Below are 12,371 nucleotides of genomic sequence, written 5' to 3' on the forward strand. Positions count from 1 at the left end.
ATAATATACACCTCAGCCGCTGCAGGACATTATAATATACACCTCAGCCGCTGCAGGACATTATAATATACAGCTCAGCCGCTGCAGGACATTATAATATACAGCTCAGCCGCTGCAGATTATAATATACACCTCAGCCGCTGCAGGACATTATAATATACACCTCAGCCGCTGCAGGACATCATAATATACACCTCAGCCGCTGCAGGACATTATAATATACAGCTCAGCTGCTGCAGAACATTATAATATACACCTCAGCTGCTGCAGAACATTATAATATACACCTCAGCTGCTGCAGAACATTATAATATACAGCTTAGCCGCTGCGCAACATTATAATATACAGCTCAGCCGCTGCAGGACATTATAATCTACACCTCAGCCGCTGCAGGACATTATAATATACACCTCAGCCGCTGCAGGACATTATAATATACACCTCAGCTGCTGCAGGACATTATAATATACACCCCAGACGCTGCAGGACATTATAATATACACCTCAGCCGCTGCAGGACATTATAATATACACCTCAGCCGCTGCAGGACATTATAATATACACCTCAGCCGCTGCAGGACATTATAATATACACCTCAGCCGCTGCAGGACATTATAATATACAGCTCAGACGCTTCAGAACATTATAATATACACCTCAGCTGCTGCAGAACATTATAATATACAGCTCAGCCGCTGCAGGACATTATAATATACACCTCAGCCGCTGCAGAACATTATAATATACACCTCAGACGCTGCAGGACATTATAATATACAGCTCAGCCGCTGCAGGATATTATAATATACACCTCAGCCGCTTCAGAACATTATAATATACACCTCAGCCGCTGCAGAACATTATAATATACAGCTCAGCCGCTGCAGGACATTATAATATACACCACAGCCGCTGCAGAACATTATAATATACAGCTCAGCCGCTGCAGAACATTATTATATACACCTCAGCTGCTGCAGGACATTATAATATACAGCTCAGCCGCTGCAGGATATTATAATATACAGCTCAGCCGCTGCAGGACATTATAATATACAGCTCAGCCGCTGCAGAACATTATAATATACACCTCCGCTGCTGCAGGACATTATAATATACAGCTCAGCCGCTGCAGGATATTATAATATACACCACAGCCGCTGCAGAACATTATAATATACAGCTCAGCCGCTGCAGGACATTATAATATACACCTCCGCTGCTGCAGGACATTATAATATACACCTCAGCCGCTGCAGGACATTATAATATACAGCTCAGCCGCTGCAGATTATAATATACACCTCAGCCGCTGCAGGACATTATAATATACACCTCAGCCGCTGCAGGACATTATAATATACAGCTCAGCTGCTGCAGAACATTATAATATACACCTCAGCTGCTGCAGAACATTATAATATACACCTCAGCTGCTGCAGAACATTATAATATACAGCATAGCCGCTGCGCAACATTATAATATACAGCTCAGCCGCTGCAGGACATTATAATCTACACCTCAGCCGCTGCAGGACATTATAATATACACCTCAGCCGCTGCAGGACATTATAATATACACCTCAGCTGCTGCAGGACATTATAATATACACCCCAGACGCTGCAGGACATTATAATATACACCTCAGCCGCTGCAGGACATTATAATATACACCTCAGCCGCTGCAGGACATTATAATATACACCTCAGCCGCTGCAGGACATTATAATATACACCTCAGCCGCTGCAGGACATTATAATATACACCTCAGCCGCTGCAGGACATTATAATATACACCTCAGCCGCTGCAGAACATTATAATATACACCTCAGCCGCTGCAGGACATTATAATATACACCTCAGCCGCTGCAGGACATTATAATATACACCTCAGCCGCTGCAGGACATTATAATATACACCTCAGCCGCTGCAGGACATTATAATATACACCTCAGCCGCTGCAGGACATTATAATATACACCTCAGCCGCTGCAGAACATTATAATATACACCTCAGCCGCTGCAGAACATTATAATATACACCTCAGCCGCTGCAGGACATTATAATATACACCTCAGCCGCTGCAGGACATTATAATATACACCTCAGCCGCTGCAGAACATTATAATATACAGCTCAGCCGCTGCAGGACATTATAATATACACCACAGCCGCTGCAGAACATTATAATATACACCACAGCCGCTGCAGAACATTATAATATACACCACAGCCGCTGCAGGACATTATAATATACAGCTCAGCCGCTGCAGGACATTATAATATACACCACAGCCGCTGCAGAACATTATAATATACACCTCAGCCGCTGCAGAACATTATAATATACACCTCAGCCGCTGCAGAACATTGTAATATACACCTCAGCCGCTGCAGAACATTATAATATACACCTCAGCCGCTGCAGAACATTATAATATACACCTCAGCCGCTGCAGAACATTATAATATACAGCTCAGCCGCTGCAGAACATTATAATATACACCTCAGCCGCTGCAGAACATTATAATATACACATCAGCCGCTGCAGAACATTATAATATATAGCTCAGCCGCTGTATTGTACACGAAATTTATAGAACTGACTGAACACAGCCCTCGTGGTTGCCACAGTAACGCTTCACAGCGCAGCAGTTGTCAGTGTTTTCTTTGGTGGAGGGGGGGGGGGTCCAGCCAGTTCTATAAATCTTGCGCAGGACACGTGACACGTCTGTTAGTGCGGAGAATTCACTAGAATACTCCAGAATTTCCCGCCAGGCCTGTACACCGGTCACGTCGGGGTTAACCGTGACGCGTGTTTATTTTGATAGCGCTTTGTCGCCATGTGACCATTAGCCCCGCCCCCTCAGGTCTCCCCACACTTCTACAAGTCAATGGCGGCGAATGAGACACTCAAAACCAGCCACGTATCTAATGCCGGGCTCAGCCTATCACCGCCCTGCCCTTCCTCCATGCCCCGCCTACCACTGTGTTGAGGTTATCAGTAACCAATCATAAGACTACTTATCATTAAAGCACATTGTCCAATCAGCAGTAAGAGAGACTGGCAGCGTATTATTATTGGTCGTCCTGACTTTGAATAAAAAAATGGTAAACAGAATGAAGAGACAGAAGGACGTGATTGGCTGACGCAGCGAGCCTCCCATGAGGCCTTGCGTGTCGCCTGACAGCGCTACACTCATTCACCAATAGAGTCGGGCTAAGTTTGTTAGTAGGCGGAGCCGCTGAGGCGTGAACGACAAATGCAACAACCAATAGGCGAAGGTTGTGTCATTTCTGCTCCTTGTGATTGGCTGAGCGCTTGGTTAGAGGTGGGACTAATATCAGCGCACTCGGCTGGACTTCATATACCTATAAAGCTGTCATGGCGGCACGGAGGGAGGACGTGTGATGAGCCGGTGACTCTCCGTCATGGACGGCTGCCGCCTGTGCTGCTGCTGGATGCTGCTCGGCCTGACTGCAGTGCTGCTGGTTAGAGCGGCCGCGGTCGGGCTGGTGGAGCAGGGAGCTCCGCGGGGAGCAGCGAGACGCCCCTGGGAGGAGGAGGAGAGCGGCAGCAGGCTCAGCTCCCTGGCGCCGGGACTCGCCGCGGCCTTCCCCACCGGAGATGTCATCGTGGAGGACGACGAGGCTGAGCAGGACGAGGGCGGCCGGGAGGAGCGCACCCCCAGGTGACGGCGGCAGGGGGCGACACGGCGCAGGCGACATATGCTGGTAGTCGTGATCCGCAGTGCTGCAGAGGGGCACGTGAGCAGCTCCCCTTGGGGTTGGCATTGGTGGGTACAGGGCTGGCATCTATTGTGGCTGTGTTCCTGAACTGCTGCAGGGACTACAACCCCCAGCAGGATGCTGCTGTGCCCCTGTGCCGCACTGATGAGCGGCTGACTACTGCTGGCTGTACCCGTGGTGGGCATGGATGTACACAAAATGGGCATGCTGGGTGAGCATGGCTGTCATGTGACCCACTGATGCCAGGTTGTGCCAGTCTGGTACGCAGCACCCTGCCAGGTCTGGTTCAGGCTCATTCCCATCAGCCTCTGAGGCCTCCTGCCCCATCGGGCACCGCTGGCACAATGGGTCGGTCTTACAGTGCTGCTGAACGGACCCCGCTGACTATTCTGGGTCTGGTTTCCTGCCAGGCTCCGGCTCTTAGGAGGACGCAGTCATAGTAACCTAGTAGTAGGGCTGAACATAGACCCCCGTCCATCCAGGTCAGCTTATCACCCCCCCCCCCCCCCCCAAATGTTGATCCAGAGAAAGGAAAACGCCAATGAGGTAGAAGCCAAGTGTCCTCTCTGAAGAGGAAAAAAGTCTTCCCGACTCCAATCGGAATGATCCCCGCCCCCCTGAGTGATCTAGTACTCCTAGTGGGCTCACCCTCACCACGTCCTCAGGCAGAGGCCTCCACAGTCTCACTGCTCTTAGCTGGGTTCACACGGGACGGAATTGACGTGGAATCCCCGTGTGGAATGTCCCCCGGCGGCCCCTAATCCTGGGATTGGCCATCAAAGGGGACGAGATTCTGCAAAACTCTCCTCCACACGCTGCGGCCAAACCGTGCGGAAAACAAAGACGCGGCGGCATGTCAATACTTTTTTTCATATCCGCAGCGCCCTCTCAGCTCTGTGGGAAAGATGGCGGCAGCGGAGATGCAGGCGGCGAAGCTGCGCTCATCCTGTGGAAATCTTGCTTTTTTTTCAGTGCAACTAAGCTGCCGGATTTCTGTCCCGTTAGAACGGAGCCTGTAAAGAATGTCGGGGTAGGAACCTTCTGTCCTCTAGATGTAGAGCGCCCCCTTGTTACATTTCTGGGTATAAACAGATCCTGGGAGAGATCCCTGTATTGTCCCATGATATATTCATACATAGTTATTAGAGCGCCCCCTGGTTACATCACAGTCCGGGGTATAAACAGATGATGGGAGAGATCTCTGTACTGTCCCCTGATCTACATAGTTATTAGAGCGCCCCCTTGTTACAGTCCTGGGTATAATACATGATGGGAGGGATCTCTGTACTGTCCCCTGATATATTATACATAGTTATTAGAGCGCCCCCTTGTTACAGTCCTGGGTATAATAGATGATGGGAGAGATCTCTGTATTGTCCCCTGATATACATAGTTATTAGAGCGCCCCCCCCCCCTTGTTACGGTCCTGGGTATAATAGATGATGGGAGAGATCTCTGTATTGTCCCCTGATATATGTATACATAGTTATTAGAGCGCCCCCTTGTTACGGTCCTGGGTATAATAGATGATGGGAGACATCTCTGTATTGTCCCCTGATCTACATAGTTATTAGAGCGCCCCCTTGTTACAGTCCTGGGTATAATACATGATGGGAGGGATCTCTGTACTGTCCCCTGATATATTATACATAGTTATTAGAGCGCCCCCTTGTTACAGTCCTGGGTATAATAGATGATGGGAGAGATCTCTGTATTGTCCCCTGATATACATAGTTATTAGAGCGCCCCCTTGTTACAGTCCTGGGTATAATAGATGATGGGAGAGATCTCTGTATTGTCCCCTGATATACATAGTTATTAGAGCGCCCCCCCCCCCCCCCTTGTTACGGTCCTGGGTATAATAGATGATGGGAGAGATCTCTGTATTGTCCCCTGATATATGTATACATAGTTATTAGAGCGCCCCCTTGTTACGGTCCTGGGTATAATAGATGATGGGAGACATCTCTGTATTGTCCCCTGATATATGTATACATAGTTATTAGAGCGCCCCCTTGTTACAGTCCTGGGTATAATAGATGATGTGAGAGATCCCTGTATTGTCCCCTGATATATTATACATAGTTATTAGAGCGCCCCCTTGTTACAGTCCTGGGTATAATAGATGATGGGAGAGATCTCAGTACTGTCCCGTGGCGCAGCGGACGCAGGGTATTTGTGTGCGCCCCTCCCCCGCACAGAATAGAACATGCTGCGATTTTCCGCAATGAGCAGACTATCGCAGTTGGTTTCCGCTCGTGGGCCGGGGAGAATCGTTTAACGTTGCATGTCTATGGACGGACATTGCTGCGGAATTCATGGCGCTGTCTGACCGTGAATTCAGCTGCGATAATCCGTCCGTGGGCATTCGGCCTTATATAGGTGACCCCCATAGTAGTCTTGGTAGTCACAGCCCCCCCTCTGGCTGGGCAGCACTCCTGCAGCTGTGGTGCAGTCTGTCTGCTGGCCTCCCCCTCGGTGTTTGGGCTGTGTACCGGACAGCACAGACCCCGGTGCTGGGGGTCAGGGGTCAGAATGCACCTCCAGACCTGCAAGCCCAGTGGGTGGAATGCTGCACGGCCGACGGACTACATACAGTGAGGTGGTGGGCCGTGTCTGACATACAGTGAGGTGGTGGGCCGTGTCTGACATACGGGGGGGGGGGTTAGCTTTTGGGAGAGTGTGATGGGGGTCAGTGGAAAGCTCAGTGTCACTTCAGTGGGTAAAAGGAGTCCGGCGCCTCTGGCACGCTGCGGGAAAACCACCCAAACCTGTGCAGCTTCCACGCCGTCATATGGGGGGCGAATTCTGCACTTCATCACGTCTCTATAGAGGTAGCGTCCGGCAGAAGAGCTGCCGTAGGGAAGAACGCCCAAAGCTGGCACAGTGGGATTGGTCCAGCCCTGTGTTGGCACAGGTGGGCGTAGGATGGTTGTCCTGAATCTGGGGATTCCCGTTTAGTGCTGACTGGCTGTGGGTCGGGGGAGTTCGGCCTTCTTGGCGCTCCAGGCCCTTACTCTGTACTTGTCACCTCTGACGGGCATCATTAACCCTGCCCACACTCCCAGCGCAGCTCTGACCAGCCAGCTGTAAGTGACTGGGGACCGTTGGAGTTGTCATGTTCCCAGTCAGCTCTACTAGGCTCTGAGTTGTAAGGGAAGATGAGAATCTGTAAGAATCCCGGGCTGGTGGTGTGAATGCTGGCATCTCCCCTGCAGACGGTCATGGTATGCCCAGCGCCAGGGTGCCCTGTGATGTCGCTCCAGTGTAGTGAGGCCGGGGCCTGGATGCCCCCGTTCTCTCTAGTTACCCCTCCATGAAGTGACTCCCACCTATCAGTCATTTGTCTGTCGTCTTCAATATTCTTTGCAGTTCCAGTCTGATAATCCACCAGCTAATCTGGATTAAAGGAATCTTATACACTTTAGTCTGGACCAATGCCCTCAGAGTTCCGACCCCCCCCCCCCCCAGCTGATTGTTACGGTCACACCTCCCAGGGCACTCAGCTGGAATTTCGCCGCAGTAAGTTTCGCCCCACAACGTGCGCCGCCTGCAGATTGTGATGCAGAAGTGAAAATGGCGTCACTCTGCCAGCAATCCCACAAGACCTGCAAGGAGACCAGCGGCGTCCGGGGCGGACCTTCACCATGGCAGATTGTGTTGTGCCATGCAAATAAATTCTGCTTATGTGACGGCGGCTGAGGGGTTGTCCACAGGGGCCGACGGTCCGCAGCGTTCTCTCCCCGTGGATACCTACCCCAATGGCGTCTGAACCACCAGAAAAGTTACACTGGCAGATATCTAAGACCCCCTCACAAGTCCAGCAGCCATCGGGCCCCAACCTGTCACTAATATATTCTGTTCATCCAAAATCTGCTAATCCAGCATTGGTTAGCCGCTCACAAAGCTGATCTGAGCCGGAAGCGGTTTATTTTGGACTGGTTTCTTTTATTCTTTTTACTTTAGTTCTATTTCTGCCAGTCCAGTAATCCGGAATATCTGCTAATCCGGTGCTGCTGTCGTGCCGTAAGGAACTTCTGGACTCCTTCCAGCTCCTCTGTCAGTGACACTTCCCGGTCTGTGCACAGTAAATATTTGCTGAAAGCGCTCGTCTTGGCGCGGCTTCCACGTTGTCTGACTCGAATATGTCTTTACCCCCTTTGATTAAACTGTAGTCCGTCCGTCCGTGCAGTGACCGCGGCGGCCTGTGGGGGTCAGTCACGTGACGTTATAAGCTGCGCCTCAGCAGTACAGTCTGTGTGTTCTGACTGTTGACTCCGTGTGATCCCGCTTATTTCTGCTCTCATGTCCGCCCCTCGGGGGCAATTAGACGCCGCTGTCACTGCGGAGGCTGCGCTGGGAATTGTCGCCTCTTTCACGCTAGCAACCGCTTCCATAAAAGCTGCGGGCCTGGTAGTAATCATCATGCACATCCCATCCCAGCAGTCACTCAGCTTTCCTTACCTCCTGAATGGCAGATGCACTCCATGACTAGATGTCTGCAGCGATGGCCGATTGTTGGCAGACGTATCTGGAATGGGTTGATGAAGGACAGCTGATGGACTTACACCTGCTATGGTGAGTGAGGCCGGGGCTGGATCCGCGACGTGTAAAATCTATTTAAGGGGTCTGGCTCGCTGTAGACAGGACCTTTATCTTGTGACAAGTGGGTGGGGCTAGCAGCGTGACTACGGCCATGGTGGCCCAGCGACGACATATCTACTCTCCAGCCCGGAAGGCTGTTCTTAGGAAGTCCTGGTAGTGGGAATGTGACAAGTGGAAATGTGACAAGTGGGAATGTGACAAGTGGGTGTCAATCAAGCGCAATCTGCAGCAGGGACCGGACGCCAGCCCCGTGACGCAATGATGGAGTCAGCTATAAAAGGTCACCCGGGTGACGGGAGGTGAGTGTAGAGGAAAATGGGATAGTCGGGGGGCTGCAGAGCTCCGCAGCTGCCCCCCGCTGACTTTATCCTCTAAGATACACCGCCGTGTAGGAATCTAGGATGTCCGAGTTGGGAGACCGGTGGTCAGCCCGGGGGACACGTCCAGATTCCGGACATACGGTAGTGTCACCGACGTGTGTGTTGGGGGCAGTGCAAGGAGGGTTGCGGAGTCCCACCATACAGTGAAGATGACAGACCCCGGATTGTCAGCGAGGGGTTTAGTCATATGACTTCTCCATTGGGAATCCAAAGCAGAATTAAAACTGACCTGCAGAAGTCTACTGCTGATTAGCATAATGAAACGCCCCAAAGCAGCGTGCAGATATATGCCTGTCCGCTGGGGCCGCTGCAGAAACTGCAGTAAGGATTGACATGGGAAGCTTTTATTTCCTCTTCCGTGATGCGGATTTCCAATCTGCCGTGTAAGACAGCGCAAAGACCCACTGAAAATAATGGGATGTGAGAACGTGCGGCGCCTGAGCCAACGGCCCGCCGTGTGAGTGGGGGCAGCAGAGAGCCTGCAGGAAGAGTCCACAATACAACGTCTGCGGGGGCTCTCTTTGGGGGCAGCGTACTTTAAACAAATATAATAAACCAAACTGGATGTGCCGCCGCTCGCTGCACTGCGGTCTTCTGTCTACTAGCGCTGCAGCTGTCACATGGGGGTTTACATACATGACCGCTAGAGCCAATAGAGGGCCTGATGGGGGCGTCACTGATGTCATGTAAGCCTCCTATATTGGGATTACAGGACGCCACCCGGTGGTGTCAGAGGCTATGTCACTGGAGGACTGAGATGGGGTCAACTACTGCATGGAGTATATGAGTTCTGTGCCGCATTATAAGTGCTTGATGGGTGTTAACTTTCGCCCCCCCAAGTATATAATAAACATAGGGGGGATCAAAAAGACACCGCAGTCTTCTGGTGGGCAGGGCCTCTGATGGGTGGCAGTCTGTGGCCCCTTCTGAGGTGGTATGCCAGTCGATGTTGTTGGTTGTGTTCGGCTCTGGGGAGAAAACAAATCCTACTGGAGCTGAACACAACCTTTCTGCCAACGGCGGATGACCTACCGCCTCAGAAGGGGTCCGCAGACTGTCACCTGACACCAGCCGGTACTAGTAACACCCCTCACCAGAAGATTCCGGGGTCCTCCAGGTACTCTCGTAAGTTAGGCCGGACCTGCGATATGACGTGTCCCGATGCAGGTCTCTGTATGCGGGTTGTCTCCACCAGCGGACGGACTCCTCTTACATGAATGTAACCTTTATAAAGTGCTCCTATGATGCCCTGATATAATCCACATACTACACCTCTGCAGCCATGTAACTAGCAGTAGGATGACCTACTGATGACATTTCGTCATGACTCGGTGTTCACACGGCTGGATACATTCCACTCCTCCATCTGTGTCCGCGCCGGGTGCTCCTGCCGGAGGTCTCCCTTCTGTATGCAGTGCGGCGGCCGTTTGTAATGCAACACCGTGTGCCGAATCCGCCTCCAGAAGTCTTGCCCCTTTCTTCCCTCCTGCAGATGTGATATCCGCCCGGTATATATTATGGCGCGGCTTCCCTCTCACATCAGTGCTGTGGATTTGGTTCGCAGTCTTTGTGAAAGCTTCTCCCTGTGACTGTACCTCGAGGGTCGGATCACAAGGCCGTGTGCGCAAACATGCGGGCCGCAGCGGGACGTTTTTGTGCCGCCTTTCACTGTACTTTGTGCGCGGTTGGTGCCGTTCACATCCACGCGGTCGTGTCCTGCGCCGTGAGCTGACGAGGCCGTGAAGCCTAATTAGTGCCTGATGTGTCCAACTTCCTACAACGTTGCCATGTAATGCACAATCACAGCGTATCGGGGCGCATCTTACATCAGTGGGTGATGCACAGCCGCCCGCGTGAGCCCGCTCTAAAGGCGCGTTCACACACGGCGGGTCTGTCTGCAGCGGAAACGTCTGTCACGTCTTCGCTACTTTGTTTTGGATTTTTGAAGCAGAATTGCGCCCAAATACATCAACTTGGTGCAGATTTTAAAGTTCCCTTTTTTTGTTTCTTGCGTCCCACGGATGTGAAACGGGTGCAGCTAAATGTAACGTGTCGCGATTCCATGGCAGGAAATCTACATGCGGATTTGCCCAAGTGAAAGGGCTGACTCACGTGCGGATGGGCGAGCGGATAAGTGATCAGACCGCGTGAACGGCGCTCAAAGCCGCGCTCACACCGCAGCGAAAGACCTGTGATTAATCATGGGAAGGCAGTGCGGGGGTCCGCGGGTCCACGGGGGATTGTCTGTGCGGGCGAAGGACCTCTCCTCTAAAGTTGCAGGCGTTTCCACCGCTCATACGTAATGTTTTTTGCGGACGGGTGACGGAACACTCGCATCCATTGACCTCAATGGGGTCTTCAGCGCTAAAATAGGCCGTACTGCGATTTTGTGTTTTGTTCTTGTTTTTTTTTTTTTTCTGCTCAGGGAATACGCAATTCATTTCTGCAAGTGTGAACGAAAAGTCAAAAATGCATGACTTTCAATGCCCGCGGTTTACCGTGCTGACTCCACAATTAAAGTCTGTTTGTGTGAGACCCTCCCCCCTTCCCCTTAAAGTAAGTAAGTTCTCTGGTCTTGTTTTACGAGGAGCCCCTCCCCCGTTGTATATACCATATTGTACTTCTGATGCATTTGTTGGTGCGACTTGTGTAATTGCAGCGGAGCTGCATCTTCTGTTTAGTAGAAAAAACTGGTGTAGATACATCGTTATGAGAGCGAAGGGTTAATCCCCGTGGGCGGTCGGTGGGGGCGGGGCTTCTCTCTGGACGGGGGTTTCCAGTGCGCTGCAGAGAGACTGAGGCGCTGTCAGTCCTGATCTGCAGTAACCTAGAATGAGCTACCCATCCCGCTGTACTACCTGGCAGCTCTGCATGCTGGGACGTGTAGTCCCGCTATCCGCCTGCGTTGAGGGGTTAATGTATCAGGTGACTGTATCCTCCTTACGTGGGATCAGAGTAATCTGTTTACATTGTAGCACAGTGTGAGAGTCTGCAACTAAATCCCAGAACTAGCTGTGTGCCAAGCAAACACCTGATCCCGGAGGGTGCCGCGCTCCTGCCAGCGGGCGGAGATGGTCCAGGCTCTTGGTGCCGGCATCCTGCACTTGTCTAGGTGGGAGTATGCTTCTATTATTGGGCGTTGTGTCTTCTCATCCTGTGATGCGTTAGGATATCTGCTAGACCCTGGACCACTTTCAGGTGGCAGGACTGTTCATCATTTACATGGCTGCCTGAGATAGAACTGCGTGCCGGCATCTCCTGGGGGCGCCGGCATCTCCTGGGGGCGGGTGGGTGTGACATGTACATTATCTAGCTTGTATCCTTATCACTAAAGCTCTGTCTCCACCGCAGGTCCCTGATAATAATCAGTACGTTGGACGGGAGGATCGCTGCGCTGGATGCGGACAATCATGGCAGGAAGCAGTGGGACCTGGATGTGGGCTCGGGCTCCCTGGTGTCCTCCAGCCTCAGTAAACCCGAGGTAGGTACAGTAGGTGTCTGTCATGGCGTATTTCTGGGCTTATCCTTTCCTTTAGGATGCCTCTCTATGGGCCGCTGCACACTTGCGTTTTTCATGCACGCTTTTTTTCACGCGACAGCGCTGCGTTTTTTAACACGAGTCAAAA

At 51.6% G+C, this 12,371-nt stretch overlaps 1 protein-coding gene across 2 annotated transcripts in view; it reads left to right on the top strand.

The window, feature by feature from the left end:
* The first annotated feature begins 3,397 nt into the window (after positions 1-3,397).
* Positions 3,398-12,371, top strand: part of EIF2AK3 (eukaryotic translation initiation factor 2 alpha kinase 3) — a 46,571-nt gene continuing 37,597 nt past the window's right edge. For both annotated transcript variants that reach the window (XM_066572960.1, XM_066572961.1), the window contains exons 1-2: positions 3,398-3,702; positions 12,097-12,226. In XM_066572960.1, the coding sequence (XP_066429057.1) occupies positions 3,443-3,702; positions 12,097-12,226 (390 nt within the window). In that variant the 5' untranslated portion in view covers positions 3,398-3,442. The remainder of the gene's footprint in view (positions 3,703-12,096; positions 12,227-12,371) is intronic.

The sequence above is a fragment of the Eleutherodactylus coqui genome, chromosome 7 (genome assembly GCF_035609145.1).
Source record: "Eleutherodactylus coqui strain aEleCoq1 chromosome 7, aEleCoq1.hap1, whole genome shotgun sequence".
Lineage (NCBI taxonomy): Eukaryota > Metazoa > Chordata > Amphibia > Anura > Eleutherodactylidae > Eleutherodactylus > Eleutherodactylus coqui.